Raw genomic sequence first — 23218 nt, forward strand, 5'->3', positions numbered from 1 at the left:
GTTTGGGCTGCTCTCACGATGGCCTTTTGCTTGCTGTTACTGCAGGTGATGTGGGCTCACCCACACAATTGCCAGAACCTATAGAGAATTGTCACTGCAGGTTATTGATTGTGTTCCAGCTTGGATTCCGCTTTGTACAGGCTCTAATTAATCCATGCTCATACCATAAGGATTTCTCATCTGACTTGTGGTTTGATCAACCAGCAGAGAAATATAGAGTCCCTACCAGTTACATCAGATCTTTCCAAGAGAAAGTGCAGCTCTCCAACAGCTTTGTGTCTAGGCACTACAGGGTCTAGGCTGTCATGAACTATTTTGATGGAAATAAATGTCACCATTAAAAAAACCCCAACCAAACAAAATAAAAATCCAAAACAAAAACCCCAAACAAAACAAACAAAAAACCACCCCAAAAAACCCTCTCCAAAAAGCCAAATTAGTTAATGTATTTCAGAAACATATCTACACTTTGTGCTTAAACAAAAAAAGTCCTATGTGTTTATTCAAAAAAAATCTTCTGATTTTTTTGGATAAAATGCACTCAGAAGACAAGCCAAAAGATAAGCAAAGAAAATAATGAGATAACCAGATAAGCAAAGAAAGCCTATTGTTAGAGATGAAAGAATTTGCACGGGTTGTCTATGTTTTTGTGGTTTCAAGCCCAGTTAGTAGAAAAATAAAATAATGTACCCTAGGAAGAAGATTCTGCATTTCCCTCATTTAGTTTACCCAAGCTTTTCGTTGTGCTAATTTGTACTCTGATCAATTAAACTGTTGAATGACGCATTTGTCGGGTGGTATTCAAGTGGCATAAATAAAGCAGTTCAAGGTTTCTCCTGGAATCTAAATTCCTAGCAGGAGTTTTTTGGCAAAACTGCAGCTTCAAAATGCACAGTAAGACACAGAGTACCCTCTCTCTCATGGAAAACTCCTGCATATGTGTCACACTTACATTTTATATCAGGATTAATGACTTTAATATTTTCCCCGTTTTCTCTGCCGAATCCCGTCTGCAGCGACAATTATTGTGTGTGTTTTTTTTTTAACCTAGACACGCTCAAGTTTTGCTCACATTTCACCCATTGTATTCCGTGCTGAACAATAATTACCAGCCCTACAAAGCCTTGTTTCGTCTCTCGGCACCGAGGAATGAAGACACTTTCACACCAAGCTGCGCTTAGCTCTCCGGGGTCACAGACTTCTCTGCCTTCCCATTCTCGTGTCTCCCCTCCCTCCTCCTCCTCACCGCAGGGATTTTCAGCCACTGACCGCGTGTGGGTTTAATGGACACTTTTCCTTACACCTCCAGTTTTTAAGGGTGCGTGGGGCACGCTCTCCCACCGCCTCCTCGCCCGGAGTTCTCTCCCGGTGGCAGCGGGGGACGGGGCGGCAGCGCCCCGCCTGCCCCTGCCCGGGCGGGGCGGGAGCGCTCCGGGAGATGCGCTCCGCGCCGGGCACAGCCGCGCCGGGCACAGCCGCGCCGGGCACAGCCGCGCCGGGCACAGCCGCGCCGGGCACAGCCGCGCCGGGCCGGGCACAGCCGCGCCGCAGGCGGGATCGGCCCCGCGAGGGGCGGGCGCGGGGCGGGGAGGGGTCGGCGCGGGGGGCGCGCAGGCGGGGCCGCGCCCGGCGGCGGGAGCGCGCTCGGCGGCGGGAGCTGCGGTCCCGCCGGGGCACGGCCGCGCCGGCCATGGAGCCCTCGCCCAAAGACGGCGAGAGCGCGGCGGCCGCGGAGCCCGGCCGGGGCGGCACGGCCCCGTCCAGCGGGGTGGTGGTGCAGGTCCGCGAGAAGAAGGGCCCCCTGCGCGCCGCCATCCCCTACATGCCCTTCCCCGTGGCCGTCATCTGCCTCTTCCTCAACACCTTCGTGCCGGGGCTGGGTAAGGATGCTGCGGGAGGGAGCGAGGGCGGGCGGCCGGGGCGCGGGTCCCTCTCCCACCTGCGGCCAGGGCTGCCGGACCCCGCCGCGGCGACAACTTTCCCCGACGGCACGGCGGGGAGGAGCGGAGGGAGGCAGGAGCTCCTCCGCCAAGTTTCGCAGCGAGGTTCGGGGCAGCGCCCTGAGGGCTCCCGGGGATCCGCGGGGCAGCGCCCGCGCCTGGCGGAGCGGGCGAGGGTCGCAGTTCCCTCGGGTGGCAGCAGGACCGGGGCTGGGGCTGGGGCAGCTCCGCGGGCACAGCCGGGACACAGAGCATCCTCCGAGCCCGCCGGGCGGGGATCGTGCGGTGTGGAAGGGATTCAGCTCTTCGGGCTCTCGCGAACTGGGATTGCAGTCAGAGGACCAAGCTCACGGTGACCACATCACTCGCTAGCTAGAGACGAGCTTTCAGAGCCCACCGTCCCGGGTTTTCTAAGGAGAGCCCTGGAAAGTGTTAGGACGTTGTCCAGAGAAACTGGAGATTCACCGTTTCTCAACATGAAGTCTCTAGTGTGCTCAGGTCCCTAAGATGTGACTGCATCCTTTCTATATTTCCTTTTTCTAAACTTGAATTAGGAATTGCTTACTGCAAGAGAAGCTTAAGAGTTTGAACCCTACATAAGCCCCTGGAATACAAGGCTAAATACAAACATTCTAGCTGAAAGCAAAATAACCACACTAATAAAAACCAAACCAAACCCAAACAAAATAATCCATGACTCATTAATCCATACCTCAAGTCTCTCATAGTCCATTTCTGGCTGCTGCTTCTGTTACTGTGGCCACCACAGAAGCCTTCCTTGTGATATGGGAGTATCCTCCAGCTAGCCCTGCTTTTAAAGAGCTACTGCCTGCCTTTAATTGCTTCGTGTGCTTCAGGTGGCTTAATTCTTTAACAAATCTGAAATTCTTAAAGTTCTGATTAAAGCACTACTCAAGTACGAGTGGGATAGTGCATGCAACATGTAGAATGCATTGCTATTCCAGCATGCTCGCTCCGAACCTGTGGATGTATTCCAGAGGAAAACTTGCACCTTTTGAAATACCTCTGAGTTTTCCTGTGGAAGGGCTGGTGTGCTGTGTGCTTCCAGATACAATCCATTCTGCTCGGGTGTGTTGTTCACATCCCTTATATGCAGCCACCTGAGGAACCTCAAGTGATGAATCAAAGACAAACTCTGGAGCTGAGTTCTGTCATGGGGCTTTAGGTTTCCTGGGGCTCAGTTTCCCACTTTGGAGAGCGAAGTTCAAAACCAGAGTTTTCAAAGCAAGTGTTATTTTCTGTTGGCATTGAAGACAACACATCTTCACTGCAGAGGCACAGGAAAAAGCCTGACTTACCACGCCCTTTTCCTTCCCAAGTTATCTGACACTTCACAAAGCACACTGGAAGACCCTCGGTGTTCTCCCTTCACCCCAGGAGGGCAGATCCCCATCAGCCATTCCCCTGTTGGACTCGGCCTGCAGTGTGGTTCTGTGCCTGGAGCTGCTCCTGGATGCTGCTGGGGGCCGGGGTTGTGCCTCCCCTCCTGCAGAGGGTGCCCAGGGCAGGGAGCAGACAGCGCTTCCTTCCCGAGTGTGAGAGCTCAGGGCTCCAGTCGGGGCTGGCTGGAAGCCTGGGAGTTGAATCTGGACTGTGCAGCTCTGTTGGTTTTGTAACCACTCTCAGGCTGGACCAGCACGAAATGGGTTTAAATTCCATTTTTAATTCTATTTGTTTTTTCTGAACGGGCTGAGATTTTTTAAAAATTTATTTGCCATTTGATGCACTGATTTCGGCGGTAGGATCCGGCTGGCTGTGCCACTGTTTCTCCCCTGCTGAAAAAGTAGCAAGCCAAACAAACTATAAATGAAAAGGAATCCTTCCCTGTGGCATCCCCACAGCCTGGTGAAATGCAGTGTTTTGGAGATGCATCCCAAACTCACTATGCAAAGCACGGCACTTGGTTTGTACATAAATGAACCATTCTGTTAATGAAGCTGCTAATATCACATGCACATTGAGAGAAAACTCAGTCTGAGATGACACACCTGACTAGAATACAGATATTTACAATCTCAGCCATATCCTGTCATGTATCACATAGCCCACACACCAGGGGAAACAGGAGGATCACGAATCTACTGGCAGGAATGTTCAAGGTAGAAAGAGATTTTGTGTCATTGTTGTGCTTCAGCCATCTCAATGAGCTGAGCAATGCTTGTAAAATAGATAAAATTTGCAGTGGTGTGAAGTGTTCACATCAAGGATGTGAGCCTGTTCCCTGCGAAGTAATGGCAAAATTCCCTTCAGTTCCTGTAGTCCAGATCGATAACATGTTAAAATGATGTTTCACAGGCTCCTTGAGTATTTCTGCCTGCTTAGTTGGAGAGTGTGACTGTTTTTAGGTGTTAATGGAAGTCCTCTCTTTCTCAGTCCCTAAATTCATCCCTCGTCTGTTCTGCATGTAGTTGTCATTTGTGTGTGGACCCTGCAGTGCAATTGCAAAGAAGGGTCAGAGACCACTGGTGTAGACAAGAAAATGGGCAACACTGAGTAAATCAAGTTTTCCACTGCTTGGGGACTGCTGCATCTGAGGTTTTCATTAGTGCCCCGTGCCTCAAAGCAGCGATATGCAAATAGAAATTGTACTCTGGTGTGGGCTTCCAAATCCTTGGGCAGTCTCTCACCATCTGAAAACCTCTATTTTTCAGTTAATTATCTTTCCTCTGTTACGGAAGTCACCTGTAAGGGTGAAATATGAGAGTTTTAAATATCTGGTTTATTTTTCCCTTGTGCTATTTATGTTTTGCAGTAGTACTCTATTTGGACAGCAGAAGTAACACTTTCTCTTTGTTTACAGTCAGTTTATTATTTTCACTTGGTTAATACTCAGAGTTTTATGTAATAACTCAGAACTGCAGGTTTTAAAATGCATCGTAAACTCGGTTTTAACTACTCATTCCATACATGTTACAAAAGATGTAGTTCATAGTAATTTTTTCACACCCAGGGGTATGTTAACTTTTGCCTTGCCGAAACTTAAAATTCAGACCAAATGCAGAGTAAAAACTCTTGATTAGTCCATCTTGTAATCTGTTTTGCTGAATGGCCTTGAAATGACACATTTGCTGTGACAGGCACGACCACTTGGAAATGTTCTGGATCAGTTTTCCATGGTCCAGTGCAGTCTTTCTCATCTGTGTCTAGCAGGGCTATAGGGCTGATCTGTAATGAAGGTGTCCCAAGCTCAGGTTCATTAGAAGAGTGGGTAGGAAGAGGAGGGAGGAGCCAGAAGGTGCTGTGGCAAAAGCCATTGGTCCATGGCTACCAGTGCTCCAGCTCTGCCACAGGCATTGCAGCCTCTGCTCTGGCTTTGGGTTTCTGGGGCAGGCTCGGAGGCATCAGGGCCAAACCATGCAGTGATGAGCTCTGCAGAGCGCAGATGCAGCTGCCAGCAGAGACAGAGGTGTGCCCAGTTCTGAGCAGGACGGCGCGGTGTGCACCTGCAGCCCGTGCAGGTGGCAAAGGGAGAAGGGCTGGCCGTGCCCTTTAGCTGGCAGACAGTGTTCTCCTGGAGCTGCCGTGTGCCAGTCAGCGTGGGAGAAGATCTGGCTCCTTGTCATTCCCAGAGCTGATCCATGGGAATCTTGCCCTCCTTCCTCTCTGCTCTTCCTTCTCTCGACATCCCATGTGTGGGAGGGGGTAAACGAAGAGGGGGGGGGGGGAGCTTGAGGGAAATGTGAGAAGTGAGTGAAATTATCTGAAAGCCTGAGTTATTCTCCAAGATTATTCCCTCCTGTCAGGAAGGGGGTGGACTTTTGGATCCCAGCCTGCGTCGTACGTGTACACTATTTTTATGCAGGGAGTAATTGAAATACGTAGCATAAAATGATGTTAATGCAGGATAGGAGAGCAGCCACCCATGTGCCACAAAATAGCCTATGGAGGAGTTCAGGAGTGACAGCCTCTCACAGCAGCTACAGAAAGAAGGGGCGATTCCCAGCCTGCTGAACTTTTTTCTTCCACGATTCCACAGTGCAGCTCTCCCATTCCTGGGTGTGTCAGCTCCGTATCACGAGTCTGCTGCCATCTGTTTATTCAGGCTTGATGGAGTTCAAGCACTGCACCTTCAGCTGTGTGAATGTGGCTTTAATATTCGATTTGTAGAAGCCAAGCATCTCCTCATTAGGAACCTCAAGGCTCTCCTGAGCAGAATGAGCTCTCCAAAGGGCTGAACAGAAGTACTGAACACAACACTTGAGAAAGTTGAAGGGATAAGATCTGCATAAAATCACCAGTACCCATTTTATTTTTGTGATTGGAATGGTAAATAGATGCCTCAAGCAAACATCCATTGCCTTCATTATTGAAACAAAAAATTTCAAGGAAAAAACACATTTTCTTATCTACGGTAGAGCAAACAGTGCAAAAAAGAAATTTGGGCTCTCAGACCTGTGTGCATTAAAATCTCATACTCCTTTTGGTATTTATGATCCTTTATTTTTTTTTCTTTTAAACATTAAGTTTAAAGCAAACCAATGACTTTGTGTGATTTACAAGCTCATTTGTTGAAAACACAGGTTTTCTCGAGTGTTTGTGTGAATTTATGTTTGTGAACTTTACTGCTGCAGTTTTTTGGCTAACATTGCCTTTCAGCCTGTGATGCTGGTAGCGTGCAGAAACAAGCTGTTTGTTGATGGGAGCAAAATTAAACAAAGCAAACCTATTGCCAGTAGACTTCACTCTGTCAGGTTTTGTATTCAACACTGAAAAGGTCAAGAAGTTCTTTATGGTGATTTGTTTGTGTGCAAGGTGGGAAATGAGACCCACAATAAAATGTGTGCATCCAGGTTTTACTGCTCCATTACTGGTACCAGTGGTATCAGCTGTAGATTATCCTCACAGTGAGGTGAAGTTGGGCACAGGAACAGCTGAATCTGAGGTTTCTGCACAAGAACAGCTGAATCTGAGGTTTCTGCAGCTGCAGGTCTTTGTTCTTTTCAGCATGTAGAAGGCCATTAAATTCCTATTGTATTTTCTTTCATTTTTATAACAGAGATTTAAGTGAGAAATCTAATTGTATCATATAACTTACCTGGCAGATGGTATTGAACAGTCATTTCACAATCTTACCACCACAGGGTAGTCTGGAATATTTTTGTTCCATGAAGTGTCTGGACCACCTAGAATGACAATCAATCCTGGAAAACTCTAAAGAGGTTCACAGGTAATTAGTGATCTGAATAAATGCTGAAGTGTTTCAACTTTGTAGCTCCTTGATTGAGACAACTCCACCTAGTGTATCTGATCAGGAAAAAAAAAGAAAAAAAAAGGTATTTTATCTGCTGAGGGACCTGATGTGGCCCCTCAGTTTAATCCAGCATTGAGTGGCATGCTTTGCTGTATTTTAGGCAGAAAGCTGCTTTCTACTTTGCCCATACTTGCTTGAATGTTTAATATATTCCTCTTCCTCCCCTTCCTGTGTGTAACACTGGGTTCCTTCCTTGAGTTTGTCTGCCCAGCCATGATGGTCACATGTGTATGAGCTGCCATCCTCATCCTCCTCCTGTGCCCTCCTCACAAATGCAGTTATGGGCACACATGGCAAAAGCTCTCAGGTGCCTCATTCCTCACCACAGCCTCAAGCCACAGTCCAAATATTTAGAACTGTTTCTGTCCTTTGGTTAGTTTGGTTAGCCCTTCACTTGCTACAGTTGGTAGAAGTCAGCTGTTGAGCTCCACCTTCATTTAAAATGACTTTTTGGTTCATTTCACTGTCAAGCTGTGCATTAACCCAGTGCTGCAGCCTCTGAATTGACCAGCTAAAATGCAAACAAGTTGCTCTGCCTCCCTCATGTCTTCTGTTTCCACCAAAATAGAAGACAAAAGAAATGGCCAGGGATGTTTTTGTCCAGTGGTTTTGTTCACTGTCCTTGTTTAGGCGGCTCTGTGGAGATATTCATTACTTAATGAACACATAAGGAGACAGGGTTTGCTCAGCATCTTGTAATCTTGTTTGTCATTTAATGCAGTTTGGACAGATGTACTTGAAGATTAAAAGTGAAGGTGGGAGCAGACAGCAGAGGAGAGCTGTTGAATGGCCAAGTAAACCAGCTGAATTTTAAGGTGGATAGAATGCTGTTCCAGATGAAGGGTGTGACGTGGAGAGAAACAGAGAATCAAGTCCAGAAGGAGAAAAGAACATTTGCAGAGATTCTGTGAGAAGGCAAAAGAGCAGAAACTTCTCGCAGCAAGGGAGAAAATGAGTGAAAGTAACATGGATGAGGAGAGTGCTTTTGATGGGTGAATTTTTGCTAGTGTGGATAGCAGGAAGGAAGTGAATTTTCTCCTGCTCTGAATCAGTGGGTGTTGGAGAGCACCATTGCCTGCAGCAGCTCACTGCCATTTAATCTCTCCACCATGAAAAGAACTTTGAGAGTTTCTGAACTGTTCAAGATCATAAAGAGAGGAGCAAGAAGCAGAAACTGGGTTTGTCAGGCTGCTCATTACCCATGAAACTGTGTGCAGGACCCTGAACACAAATACACCCGCAGCTGGCAGTGTCTGGCACTAAGGGGGATTTTAGAACCTGTGTCCAGATTTGAATTTTGTGGGGAAACAAGTGATTGGATGGTAAAGGGACTCTAAAATAGCCCTAAGGTTTGTAATAAGATCAAGTCAGTCTGACATATGACATCCTTTCTTCTGTCTTAGGACTTGTCTTTATTGTAGACCTTTACAACCTTAAGGTGACACAGTGGCAGCACCACGGTGGATGAGCACAAACTTGGTTGTAGCACTGTGCAAAGGTGCTGGTCAAAGACAAAACAGATTATTTCATTTGGAAAGGACCTACAATTATCGTCTTGTCCAGGTGTCTGCCCAGTTCAGCATATTATTAAGGCCATTGTCCAAGTGGCTTTCAAACACTGACAGGCTTAGGGCTCAGCCTCACACAAGGAAAAAAGCTCGTGTCACTGACCTTGCTTTGGAGATTGCAGGATTGTGAACTGAGTTTTCCTGGTTCTCCTGAAGATAAGGAGTTTTTCATTAAGGGAAGAAGTTAATCCTTGTTCCACTTCCCAGGGTTTTTGAGCATTTATGTTATCTAGGGATGCCCAAAATGAAAACGCTGTAAGAACTTGAGAAAAAAATCACATGCCATTCTATCTAGTTATATTTCTCTTGTTGATTTCTGATGTTATGAACTTAGGTTTCATTCTGTGTAGAGTCAAGGAAAAAATAAATGGGCAGAACTCAAATATTTGATTTAAAATACTCGTTTCCACATTTGTTCTCTCTCCATCTTACCACTTAGAAGCTGCTCTCAACCCTCCTTCCTTCAGCAATGCAGACCTCATAATAAAGACAGTTCAAACTCAGTGTTTCCATTCCAAAGGAGTTACAGACCAAACAATTTCTCTCCAACTACTTGACAACTCCTCAAAAGGCCTAGAAATGCAACCCCGACTCACACAATATTTGGTGTTTCCTTAGAACCTTGTCCCCTGAGGCTCTTGATTAGATGTGAATCTTTGAATCTTTGCTTTCACGAAAAGAAAAAAAATGTAACCACTATGGCTGTGGAACAGGATTTGAAGATAATGATTCTGTCTCAAAAAGAAAAAAAAAAAAAAAAGAGGCTGTGGGAAGAAAGAATGAATTGCCTTTTTTTTTTTTTTAATTCTCAGTTTTGGAGAATCTGAGTCATGATTTTTCAGCACTGGAAAATGGCAATATCATACTGAGCTTTTAAACTCAAAAAAGGAGGATACATTGCTAACTAATTTACAGTTCTGCCATATTAGACAAAAGCATAGACATCCATGTCTTTGAGCACAGCATCATGAAATACAATAAATATAAATTAGGTGGCTGATGAAAACAGATGAGCAATACACTAACTGAAATTAAAAATCCCTGTATAAACATACCCAAAGGATGTGCCTGGAGTGGATCACGGTCAAATCTTGTTAGAGGAAATGGTGAATACAATCAATAGAGGAACATTGGAAACATTCTCTGCAGGGGTTCATCCTGTACTGCATTTCCAACTTCAGAAATAATGCTTATACAGGAATTGTGCAGGGGACCACGGGCATCTTTGAGAACGTGAATTTAAATGTGGCAGGTCATTATCCAGCCTCTCACCAGGTTGCTGTTTATCTGGGCTGGACTCTCAGCTGGCCACAAGCATTGGTGAATATCCAGACAAAACTTAAAAATGCTTTGAGATTGTGGATAATAATTTTGTTTTAGTTAAAACACAAACAAGTTTGTCAAGAATGCAAAAGAGCTAAATTGTCAAATCAATCTTGTGGTTGTGTTGGGGAAAAAATTCGATTGGACAAATAAGAATGTTGTTTTAAAAAAGTGTTTGTACATTTTTACTAAGTGTTAGTGTTAACGAGCCTTTGAAGAACTGAGATCTATTGCAGATTAAAAAAATAGATTATAATGAGCCACAAGTTCACTATGTTAAAAAGTTTGTAATTTCACAAAGTATGAATTATGATGTTTCTGTGAAAATATTTTACCTGAAATAAGTTAAATTATCACATTAGTATGACACTGTCCAGCTGAAATAGTTTTTCTGGTTTAAGTTTAAAAAGGTATTTATTTGTATGCATGCCTATTGCATATGCCACTGTGGTGAAATGGGATCATGGCATTAAAGGAAAGCCTCCTGTAGGCAGAAGACCATTTGTTGTATCTGTTTAAGAGCATTCATAAAAGAATGGATTTTAGATTTCATAAATTGGTTTTGTTAATCTGCTATTTTTAAAATACTTGCAAGACCTCTTCTGTTGCCATGACAATTTGATTTCCATAAACATGATATTTTGGATGTGACTATCCAACACTGTGTTTGCTGTGCTGTGTGGGGAAAGGAGAAGGCAACTTGGCACCACAGAAATTACAATGCAGAGAGGCCCGTGGAGTCAGACCTCTCACTGAGAGTGGTCAGGACAAGTTCATTATAGTAAGAAAAAGTAAAGCTCTTGGATCAAGTTATGTATCTTGATGTTCCCTGTAAATTAGATTTTTTTTTCATGTCTTCTTGTGAACACTGCTGTGGAGTGAGGAAACTTCAAGTTTCCACTGAAAATTGGTTTCAAGAATGTGAAGACTAAATCCTGGCTAAAAGTGCGGCTGGACCTTTTTGGATCTGTACACAAAAAGCAGCTGTAAGGACACACCACTCTCATTGCCCTGCAACACACTCTGGAAGAGCTGTCTTAGTGGAAGGGGCTCACAAAGGACTTAGGATGGTGAGAAAGGAATTGTCAAAAATCTTTGATATTTTTGAGGTGTAGCCAGAGGAAAATCCTTCCCTGGCTGAGAGATCAGTATGATTTCCCATACTGTCCTTCTGTCTTTTTGAAATGATTGCAACAAATCAGACCACTTTCAGAACTCATTTGCACCAGACTAGTTACTAAGCAATCCACTGACAGACTCGGAATGTTTTTTCCAAAGAAGTTAGATAATTTGATGAGTGTGGGTTCTCTGGATTGGGCCGTTAAATTACCTTTCTTAATTAGTTTAATTGTGAAAGCATCGCCAAATCTTCCTGTCTGTAGTCCAAATCTGATAATGCTTTTTTTGCTGCATGTCTTTCTACTTTAGCTCTGCATCCAACAAACTGATCAATGCTAGGGAAGGTTTAGCAAGTTTTTACTAAACAATAACTAAACTCTTTTAAAAACAGTATTTTAGACTCAGCATCATGGGATTTTTTTTTTCCTCCTACTGAAACTTCATTGTGGCTGCAGAGAGCTGGTGGGATGGTTTCTTGTCTCATGTAAAAGAGAGAAAAGAGCACAGGGGCTGCAATCCTTGTCAGTAGAGAGTATAAAAACAGTATCTTGTTTTCTCTTTTATAAGTCAGAATGTAATTTTATTCATTGACTTGCATCTGAACAGTTATTTCACTCAGTCCCCCACACATCCCACAAGAACAATGTGGAAATGGAGTCTCCTGACGCCCCTTGGAGCTGACTCCCTGAGGAAATCTAACTCAGTTCTTGTTTTCTTGGTCAGCTCTACGTGGGGAGCTGATTTTTGTGCCTGGAGAGCCAACCCCTGACATCGCTCATGGCTGCAAAATATCTGTGTGTCTCTAACACCCACACTGCAGTGGTGTGGACAGCTGCACACATGCAGGGCAGAGCCTGAACCAAGCCACGGGTGTGGAGAGCAGAGCAGGGGGACTCTGGGCTCAGCCAGTGGCACCAGCCCGTCCTGACCCAAAATACTCCTTGTGCTGATGAGCAAACGCTCATTTCCAGCAGAACTGAGCCTCAGTCTTCCCACTTTGGATGGTGAATTCAAAGCAGTGCAGTTAAAAGTAGGATCTGTCTCCTTGTGCTGTGTGCAGCTGACACGTAGAAGAAACCTGTGGTGGAGCTGGGAATGCCTAAGTTCCTGGGAACTTAGAAAGCCTAAGTTCCTGGGAACCACTCTTGCTGGGCAATTACACAGGGAACCCTTCTTTGACTGAGGCTGTGATGATTAAGTTGTAATAGCCCACTCCTAGCTGTACTAATGCAAAGAATACAAGATTTTTGTTCTGTGTATTAACTAAAGCATGGTATTTTTGGTACAGTACATGTGTATCTGTGTTCTGGTCTCACATCAGTGCTTTCAATCCACCAGATGTCCTTTCAGTGGTTATTTATTCATTTAGTGCCTAGGCAGAACTGCACAGAGAGGGTGTCCCCTTCCCAGCTGCTCTGTAGATTCCAGCTCACACTGCTTGGAACACCAACCCATCATATGAACCAGTGCAGAACAGGCACAAAATGTACCCACTGCAAGCTCGACTCCTTTGAACTGAGAGCCCACAATTTACAGAGCACCGTGGTGTTGAGCCTCTAGAACTATTTTGTCTCACCCTTGCTCACCTCTTTTGCTCAAGTAACATTGAGCTGGCGCCTTCAGGTTGCTCCTGTGAATAAGTATTATTTACTGTAAAAAGAGGAATTGCAGAGCTGAGCTCTTTGCCCTTTAAACCAGGGAAGAGCCTTCCCAAGTTGCAGTACCAAGCTGGATACTCACTGAGAATTGTATTTCCGAAATTAGACAGCAGCCAAAGCTAAAAATCTGGTTTATGCTGCATCATAAAACTTAATCTGCTTTCTCCCTTACAAATGTGGGTTTGTTTTAAATATTTATGACACTTCATCACACACTAGTAAATGTTCTTCAGTACATTTTGTAAAAGGAATGATACCTAAATGACATGATAACTTACTCCAGTGGCTGTGATTTAAATCTTTCCTGGGAAGTTCACAATTTACTGGTGTGAGAAGTGCCAAGTAGGCAGTCAAGCAGTGTTTTCACAGAATCATAGCATCATTTAGACTGAAAAAGACCTTTAAGACCATCGAGTCCAATCATTAACCCATCACAGCCAGCCCTAAACAACATCCCAAAGTGCGACATGTACACGGCATTATTATTTCAGGAGCCCTGCGAGATGCAGAATACACTCAAGCCCTATTATTGTCCAGAAGGGAGAGTTATGATATGAAGGAGGAGTTATGTCATACACTAAAGACCATCTGTAATGTGAGTGGAAAATTCAGGGGAAATATCCAGATTGTCCAGGAAGCTGGTGGCAAAGCTGGCGGGAGAATCTACACAGACTTCCTGTAATTCAGCACCTCAAATAATGCAGCCACACTTTAGTTTCCATTAATCTCTTCCAGGGAAACTGTTACTAATGAGCTAATTCCATCACTCTTGGACTTTGTGTTCATTGGGAGGAGAGGTGTTTGTGCCATACAGTAAATAGGTAGGATGGACAAAGCAGTTTTTAGTTTGGATGTGCTGGTTACTCCCTCACAAGTTTCTACAATCTGCTTTGCGCCTGTGAGAGCCACAAACTCTCTTGCACACAGGAGGGGCTTCAGCATGTTTTAGTTAGTATATGGCAAAAAAGAAAACCCACACCAAACTCCAAAGCCAGGCAAGCACACATGCAGTCCAGGCTTGCCGTTTGCAAGAGCACTGATTTATGTTGTGCTTTGTAGCTTAGCATTAATCAATATTTGCAGTAGGTAGGCTCTGTATTCTTTTGTGGTTGCACAGCAATTGTGTGCAAAATGGGCCATACTGTGACCTTTAAATAATACTATTTTAAAATATATTATTTATGCAACTATGTAGGTGACCACAGCACCTATAGACAATGGAAAAAGAAGTCCTCTCCCAGAAGACTGTGATAGAAATGTAACCTCAAGAGTCAGATCCAAGTTAAAAGAAGTCCTAATAAAAACATACAATACAGTGTAATGAAAAGAAAAACACTTTCTTGTGTTGAATGTGTTTAAAGGCAGAGTTTTAAAGGCACAGTTGGGACTTGTTTCTTAGCAACAGGGCTCATCTGAGCCCTGCAAACATTGTCGTGTTGGAAAAAGACACCCTCCAGAAGAAAAGCAATATGAAAAGAGCTAGAAACATCAAATTTAGATGTCTTCCTGCTGTTGCAGGAGCATTTCATCAGCATTGCAAAGCCTTCAGGCAACAACAAGGTCATTTTGATAAACTATAATGATCAGAACAAAGAACTCCTCTTTACTTCTCCTTATCAACAGGGACGAGCAGTAAAAATACTACTTAAAAATAGGTGCATTGGTATTACCATAAATCACAGTTTAGGTGCTGCCATCCTCCTGCATCCTTAGTAACAGGGCTGTTCTCTGCACTGAGGGCACAGGAGTCCTGCAGAACAAAGGCCCTCACACTGTCGGTACCAGAAGTTTCAGAGGAAGGTCTGTAATACACAGAGGAAAATCCTACTGGCCTGCAGAAAGAGCTCCTCCTAAAGGAGTTGATCAGCTGGCTGATACACCAAAGCAGGTGAATTTTTATTAGTATTATTTAATCAAAATAGATTAATGACAAACATATTTATTGGGCAGATTAGATTGGGTTCATGTCACCTGTGCCCCTGAGTTGGTTGCCCTTATAATGTGTGGGGAGGAATTAGGTACTACCAGCATGCGACTCATCTCTTTAAATTAGGTTAAGTGAATCACACCCTCTGGTGGCCTCCATCTCTTTTCTTTTTTTTTTTTTTTGCCTCCAAAGGGTAAGCGGCTCAGACCAAGACACCTCCCTTGCAGATAAGGTCAGAATAGGTCCAAAGTTAGGTCAGATGAAAGCTACCCATTATCTGGTTTGCAAAATAAGGCATTTGCTTCAATAGTTTCAAAACCCTTCAGGCACTGCCCACGCATCTTTCTGGATCTCATCTCGTCCTTACAAGAACTGAAGTAGTTCTGACCTCCGTGCTGTCTCCTATTGCATACACATCTGCTGTGTCTCGTGGAATTTGTGCATTTTTGAAGCTCAGACCTCCTCTCTTTCTTATGCGTGCTCAACATAAACCTTTTAATTTCTATAATTTCCATCATTACAGAGTGCAGCTCTTTGGTAGCTCTTTTCCAAGGCGTGTGATATTGAGAGGGAGGGAGGGGGACACATCTGTGGGAATATCCCAAAGAGATGTGCATGGAGAACCCATGCTGGAACAGGTACTCCTGGAGGAACTGCAGCTTGTGGAGAGCTCGTGCTAGGGCAGATTTACCCCAAAGGACTGCAGCCTGTGGAACAACTGGCACCAGAACAGGGGAAAAGCATCAAGAGCAAGGAGTGGCAGAGGGAAACTTCTATGAGCCCACCACAAATCCTCTGTCACTCCCCATCCATCCTGCACTGTTCAGAGTGGGGCAGAAGAGGAGAAATCAGGAATGAGAGAGTGAAGTTGAACCTGGAAGTGGAGGGAAAATTAAGGGGCAAGGGTCATATTTTGTTCCTCACTATCCAAACCTATTTAATTGGCAATAAATTGATTTTCTCCAAGTCAGGTCTGTTTCACCTTTGGCAATAATTGGTAGGTGATCCTGCTGTTCTTTATCTTGATCCACAAACCTTTTTAGTGTTGTTTTTCCCCTCTGCCCTTTGGAGGGGGAGTGAGAGGGTGGCTGGGTGGGTGTGTGGCAGCCAGCCATGGGCAGCTCACCACAGCACATCACCAACTTCTGTCCTGCTCTTCCACAGCATCCCTCCTTAGCACAGCCTGAAAATCCTGAGGGCTTTGCTGCCTGTGGAACACCTTGAGCACGTGTTCTATCAGCACTTCTCAAGGTGACATTGAGATCCCTTCCTTGAGGGATGTGCTGGATGTTCAAATGTTTCTTTCCTTCATGCATTATCTCAGGGATAGAAAACATGAGAGAGGTCCTTGCATGCTCTGTAGCATTGAGAGCTGCTGAATTTACCAGTGGGGCTGACAGGTGAACCCAGGGGACCCTTGAGAACTGGCTACTGCCTCTCCTCACTTTACCCCAGCCAGCCAGGATGGAGCCTGGCTGTAATCCCTGCTTGTGATGACTGATGTAGAGAGGTTTCCCTTCTCTTCTGACTTCAGGGACCCTGACATATCCATCAAAGACTGGACTGTGGCAATTCTGCAAACAGTATCTGTCCCTTGATCTTGTCTGGAGAGCACCTCACATCAAGAAAAAGCAGAGAAAACCATCTACCAAAAACTCAGTGCAAAGCCACGGTTAAAGCCAAGTTTAAGTTTGGGAGAGCTCTGGAAAGACTTTGCACTGAACCTGATGTGACACAGATATGTGTTCCCTTCTGTTGACTCTGGTACAGGTTTATAACCTATACTAAGAAGAGATTAATTGCCTGGCCACTGTTCCTCTTCAGCCTGTTAAGTTCTAACAGGCTAATCTAATTGGATCAGTTCTGCTCTCCTCAAGTCATAAAAGTCCTCATAAAATGTCATTAACATTGCTTAAGCAGCAAGAAATATGACAGCATGGGAAAGGCATTTCAGATGAACATTCCTTAATATCCTGTAACACTTGTTTTCTGGTCCAGACTTGTAATCCTAATCAATATATTTCATTATAGCCAAAACCCATGGAGGGCAGCAAGGCTTAACTGGGAAAGCCAGAATTTGATTGAGCAACCTGATGGCTCTTTCACCATGGCCTGAGACATGATTTAGCCTGAAATTCCTTGATTTCAGTAGGAATTTGGTGCCTAAGTGTTTTCAAAGTCCTTGCTCTAGTTCTTCTGCCTTTCTTCTACCATTCTTCAAAAGAAGGAGGAAAACACTGCTATGTGTAATTACACAGACATACACAGGGGTATCATCAGCACTTACGAGATGCTAAAATAAAGAGAACTAGATGAAGTGCTGCTCTTGGTCAGTATGGACATTATGAGAGAAGAGAGAAGAGACAGTATGTTTAAAACAATGTAAGTAGAAAAATAGATGCAGTTACTTGCATATGTTAAAATTTTTTTGAAGGATTATAAATAGTTTGGGGCCAGACGTTTGAGAAGGGTAAAAATTATGTTTGTGTTCTCTCCCTGCTGAGCAGTTTGGCTCAGCTGTTAATTTTCACTAGCAGGAAAATAAAAAGCACTTTTCCAATAGACTTGTATTGCCTTAATCCCAGATACAGAAATGGGATGTTTCACATGGATGGTGCAGACTCTGCCTGCCTCGTGTGGTTTGTCACTTGTCTGCGAATGATGAGACTGAACTTTCCCCCAGCAGCACACAGGTTCTGCTTTGTGCAGCCAGCCAACATGTCAGCAAATGCACCTGCACCTCCTCCAGATACTCCTCTCTTCCTCAGGTGTTCTCAGATTCAGGGGATTTTATCCCCCACAAGTGCTACTTGCATCCCTGTTTTCTTTCCTTTGGTTTTTCTTCTGTGTGTATTTTGATCAGTATTAGTTCAATGAGTACTAAGGGGAATTAATCACAGTTTTCACTCAGTCCAGTTCTCTTCCCACCCTGAATCTGATCCTGCTTTCTGTCAGATGCGATGGTTGAGAAGAATACAGAGCAAATTTCAAAAGTGAATGCAAAGATTGCTAAAAAGCCCTGGGGCTGCCTCTGGTTTCTTGCAGGGAAGCACAGGAGGAACTGACAGGGGAGCACCACAGCCTTGAGCTGCCTGTGGTTTGTGACCCTTCATGAATGACACATTTGGGCTGGTTTGTTCCACCTACGCCCCAGCCCACCCATGACCCGGGTTTTGCCCAGTCACAAGCACCCAGTGCTTTTACTCTGTGTGAAGTTCCTTTTCTACATGAGGAGCACTTTCTGGGCCAGAGCTAATGGGGTCTGCATAACCCTCAGCAACTCCTCATTCGGGAGTTCTATCTGTGCATTTTGAACTTTAACTTCTCCCCTGCTGTCCTGTGAACCAACTTGTTACAGATTTCCTGACAAGGAGCTGCTGCAGGACAGCGCTTCCATTTGTAGTGCACAGTGTAAGGATCATTAAGGACATGAGATCCTACAGCAAACCCTTCTGCTTAGAGTATTGCACTATCTTAATTCCTTCCCTGTGTCCCATATAGGTCTGGTTTGCTGTGGGTGACTGATGTCCCAGAGTGCTGCTGCTGCTGTTCCAATCCATCTCCAAGGAAAGGAGTCAGATGCAGCTGCTCTGTGATGTGGTCTTAGTGCATCAGTGTCTTTGGATTTTCTGTGGAACAGACTCTTTCCTCTGAAAAATACTAATTGTAAAATTTAAGATAATCTTTCATGAGTGCATCTGGTTAAACAAATGCTCCTTTGAATGACAATAACAAGCCTCTGATATCAGATTGTTCTGTGTAGTACAGCTAAAAATACGTGCTTTTTTTTCATTGCAGGCACAATAAAAGATGGCAGAATAGCTCTGATGTGTCGGATTGTTGCTTTTGTACAGTACTGCACTAGAAATCTCATTTTGTAAAATGTGAGGGAAGAAAAAGTGCTATGTTTTTAATCACTAAAATTAAAAGAAAAAAATGAATTATTTTAGCTAGAAACGTGGGTTAATTTAATGCTTAAGTGTAGGAAGTTATAATGACTGTAGAAATACACTTCACACACCTGTAGGGATTAGCAGAGAAGAGTAAGGAATCCCTAAGTAGGATAGTAAGGAGGAGAACATTGAGGGGTATAGCAGCACATCAATGGTCCGTGCTTGCAGAGCACACAGGAGGGGTCCATGTTTTGAGGAGGGGTGTGGGAAGGAGCACTCTTACTGAATTTTGGGCAGGAGAAAGTATTGCTGCCTGCCTTTTTGGTAGTTAGAACTGCAGGTATCTACATGTGCAAGAAAAGCATCCAACCTATAAATAAAAATAAAAGGACACAACAGTGGCTTAACTGATGCTGCCTTTATAGATTCCTAATACAGATTGGGACATTGGTTAACTACAGCAATAAATTGTTACAGCAAGTTACCTTGTCAGCAAGATACCTACAGCAAGTCACACAGGATCTAGAACAAATCCCTAATTCAAGGTAGGGCATTTTTGTTGCAGGATGTCTGTAAATGAAAACAGTAACAGGTTTCTACCAGCTCTGAAAGCAGTCTTAGAGGGAAAAGCATTTGATGTGGCATGTGAAAGGGAACTCTGGCTGGAGAGTAGGTGAATACAAGGAAGGAAAAAAATCAATTTTATGAGAGAAAGGAAAAAGAAATAGGAGTTGGAGCGACCCGAGTGCACGGGGAAAGGAGAGGGAGGAATTAAATACATAAATTATGCTCCTTTTTTATTTCCTTGCAAGCCAGATTGGTGGAAAGGTGGTTGGTGGTGTCATCAGTAAGAAACATTGACTGTGCAAAGAAATTGAGCTTGACTTTGCCATCTTCATTAAGAGGAGAGGATGTCCAAGCAGAGAGACCAGAAGGAGTGGGCAGGATGTGGGAGAAGCATCCTAAAGAGATGCAGGAGTTGAGTCACTGGCAAAGAAATGGAGATGGCACATGAAGGCTCGTGTGCAGATGAAGTTTAAAGAGGGCATGGTAAGGAGGGAGCAGAAAATGGGGAAGGGAACTGCAGAGGCTGAGTCAGTGCCTCTGTGAAACAGGAAGAGAAGGATGGCAACAGAGTGAGAAATGCTGAGGACATGGCAGGAGACAGAAGTGGGGCAGATGGCAAGAGGTCAGAGAGCAGAGAGCCCTAGTGCAGGCCAGAGCTGGGAACCAGAAACATGGAGCACGGGTCCTGGCACTCATCCAGGCTCCTTGCAGGCCTTGGTGAGAACTGTTTCAGCAGAGAGGACAGAAACCTCGTTTGTGAAAGAAGGGAAATTTAGGTAATGTTGCAACATTTCCAAGATAAAGCGAGGGAGGAAGGAAGTTGATTCGGGGAGCTGGAGCGGCAAGTGAAGCTGCATGACTGACACAGCTCTGCTGGGACCTGCAAGAGACCTTTTCCTGTAGTGGGGTGAAGTGTAGATCTCCCCTCAGCTTCAGCTGTGCAGTCCCATAAACTGAATTCATGTTGTAGTGTGAATGCTGATACAGTGAATCCGGGTGGGATAATGAGCTGAAACCACAGCTGGCCATTAGAAGCTGCAGAGGCACAGGAGCTGGATAATGAGTGTCCCATCTGGACAGCTTCTGGGACAAGGCAAGCCCAAAGAACCTGCCATGATCACCAGGCACCTGCTGGGCCTGCTCAGCTGGGGAGCAAGGAGAGCAAACCCATCTGCTGAGCAGAGCCTGGTCCTCATACAGACTTGCTAAAAAGTTAGGAAAGTACATGTGTGCACATAGAATCAATTTTCTACGATTTCCAGTTCTGCTTAAGGATGTACCCATGCTATTCACATTAGCCATGTTTGAATTTATCAACTTCATACCAAGCAGCAGGCATATGCTGTTTGCCATCACCTGTGACTATTATTTAAAAGTACTGTCTTTCTGCAGTTTGCACTTCAGAATTGCTGCCAAGATCAGGTTAGACCTGGTCAGCCAAATTAATCCCCAGTCTAATGCTGGCAGTCAGTGGATTTATGTCAGGGATGAATCTGGGTCCAGTATAGATCTATTTTTTGGCAGATGGAAAAGTAAAACAACAGAGGAATTAATAAAGGTTAGATGGATGGTCCCTCAGTTGTGCCTGGCCTTCTTGAAAGAAGTGTTTTCCTTCTATGCCCGCTCCATCTTTCCAAGGAAATGCATTTTCTTGCAGGTTTCCCTGCGGCTTGCTCCAGAGTCCTGAACTGGGGGAGCCCTGCAAGGTGCAAAAGGCAGTCCTTGGTGAGTGGGAGGCTATGAAGCTTTTTGAGCTGCTCCAGGGAGCCACAGGCTCTTGAGAGATACAGTACACAGTTCCCAAGAAAATATGGGAGGAGTAGCTTTGGGGATAGTCAAGAACTGTAGAAAGAGCTCTTTGGCCCAGGGAGAGTCTTGTGGTGTGCAAACACTGCCTACCACTTGAAGCCTGGCCCTGGCTGGCACACAAGTGGCAAATGTGAATTCCCTTTCCTCTGCAGGACTGGTACTCCCCAAAAAACAGCCTTGCTTGGAAAACACAATGGAAAATTAACCCTAGTGAATTCCAGTTAGCCAAACTGGAGATGTACAGAAGCAGAGAAACAACATCTCTGTTTAGATTGTGAAGGCTTGCATTGCAATGTCAGTGTTGGATGTTATGGTTGGTCTGTTGCCCCCACTGTGACTTTTGAAAAGGACATTTAAAAGTCTGAATCTCAGCTGCACCTTTTGACAGTGAGGTAAGAGCTTCCAGCAGTCCTGCATAGGAGTGTTGAACCATTGTGCCCAAATTCATTGTAACCTGTTCCACATCAGAAGTAACAAAAAAAAAAAAAAAAAAAAAAAAAAAAAAAAAAAAAAAAAAAGGCACAATGAAACCATATTAATTTTGAGTTTCTCTGTATAACCCTTTTTCTTGGTACACCTAACTCCATATAAATCTCCTCTAGCCTCTGAAAAATGAGGTCCTTGAGTCATTGTACACTAGAAGTATTACTTTTTGTATTTTACTCAAAATCATTATGTGCTTTCTTGTGATATTGGGAGCTTACTTCTTTGTGATATCTACAAAAAAAAATACACATTCATTTTTATCTAGTGCTGCCCAGTAGTTAGTTGGCAGATATTGGAAAGTATTTGGTAAAGGGAAAATCTGTCCTTGGACAGAAATACGTGTAAATCAGGTGCTATTTCCTGCAAACTGCGAACTCACGAGAACAGGAGGAAGAGGGAGTTCAGATGAAAAGATCACATATAAAATCTCACAAGCACATTTACAGGGCTGTGGCTCTGAGGCCTTGCTGGACACATCCAGATGGCCAAGAAGCATCAACTCCTTGTGGATAGCCTGGCTTTTGAACACAAGCACTCATCTGTGTTTGTGACCTGGAACTAAGCTGTGACATTTCCTTTAGCTTTGCTCTCAGACAGAAAAGGACTAGTCCCTGCAGAAATGATGATTTTATCCAAGTAAGTATTTCTTCTAAAGAAGGACCACACTTCTGCACACAGCAGTATTTCCCTTTAGTGCAAAAGCATCTCCCCTCAGAGGCTGCCTGAGAGGAGTGGGTACAGCTCAGGGGAGCAACTTGAAGTTCACCTGTTTTGGTGTGATCAGCAGCTCCCAAGCAAGTTTTCTGATTGCTGGGAGAGTAATTGCACTTGACATTTTAGAAGCAGAGCAGCTTTTCAAAAATAAATTGAGAAATGGTGAAGAGGCCTGTGTGCAAGGGCTGTCAGACACATGGTAGCAGAAGGACACGGCTCTGGGAAAAAAACAGATAGATCAGCTCAGCTTTGTGCAGAGTAAAGTTACTGAAATACCACAGAATAACTGGGACTGGAGAAGGCTTCTGGAGGTCACTTAGTCCTTCCTCCAAGTGAGTTAGAGTAGAGCAGGTTGCTCAGGTCCTCCTCCACAGCTCCACAGAATACCTGCTGATGCTGACACATGCACTAGCCTCCATAATACGTACATTTTCTCCATCCTGATCAGAAATCTTCCTTTTAGAAAACTGTTCTAGCTGGGCTGGATTCATTTGTCTTGGCTGGTGCTCATGTTCACAGAATCTGTAAAGTCAGGGGTCACTCCAGCCCGCTCTATTTCTGGAGCCTGGGCTGGGGTGATGTCAGGCACAAGGTACCACAGCTCATTTCTGTGCTGCTGGGAGAGATTTGCTTTTGTTGGCCTGCATGGGGCCTTTCCAAGGGGCGCCAAAATGTGGAAGACTCCAGAGCTGGTCCACAGGGGCAAGACTGGTCATGTGTAGAGGCTCACTTGGCCTAGTGCTTCCCCTCTAGAATTACAGCACCCTCACCAAGGAGGCTGGGGGCTGCTCCAGCTCAGCCCTGTGTGGATCCTTGTCCTCCTCATCCCACACTGCTCCTCTGCAGAATCCATCACCTTCGGATCTGCTCATCAGGGATGATCATGTGGGAAGTTCCAGTTAAAAGGAATGCAAAAGCTGCATGCATTGTTGAAAATGTTCC

General features: G+C 44.6%; 1 protein-coding gene across 3 annotated transcripts in view; it reads left to right on the forward strand.

The window, feature by feature from the left end:
- Positions 1 to 1581: 1581 nt before the first annotated feature.
- The window catches only part of STUM (stum, mechanosensory transduction mediator homolog), a 47246-nt gene continuing 25609 nt past the window's right edge, over positions 1582 to 23218 (forward strand). For 2 of the 3 annotated variants that reach the window (XM_063391141.1, XM_063391140.1), the window contains exon 1: positions 1582 to 1880. In XM_063391141.1, the coding sequence (XP_063247211.1) occupies positions 1691 to 1880 (190 nt within the window). In that variant the 5' untranslated portion in view covers positions 1582 to 1690. The remainder of the gene's footprint in view (positions 1881 to 23218) is intronic. The other variant, XM_063391142.1, reaches the window with a different exon arrangement.

The sequence above is a fragment of the Prinia subflava genome, chromosome 2 (assembly GCF_021018805.1).
Source record: "Prinia subflava isolate CZ2003 ecotype Zambia chromosome 2, Cam_Psub_1.2, whole genome shotgun sequence".
Lineage (NCBI taxonomy): Eukaryota > Metazoa > Chordata > Aves > Passeriformes > Cisticolidae > Prinia > Prinia subflava.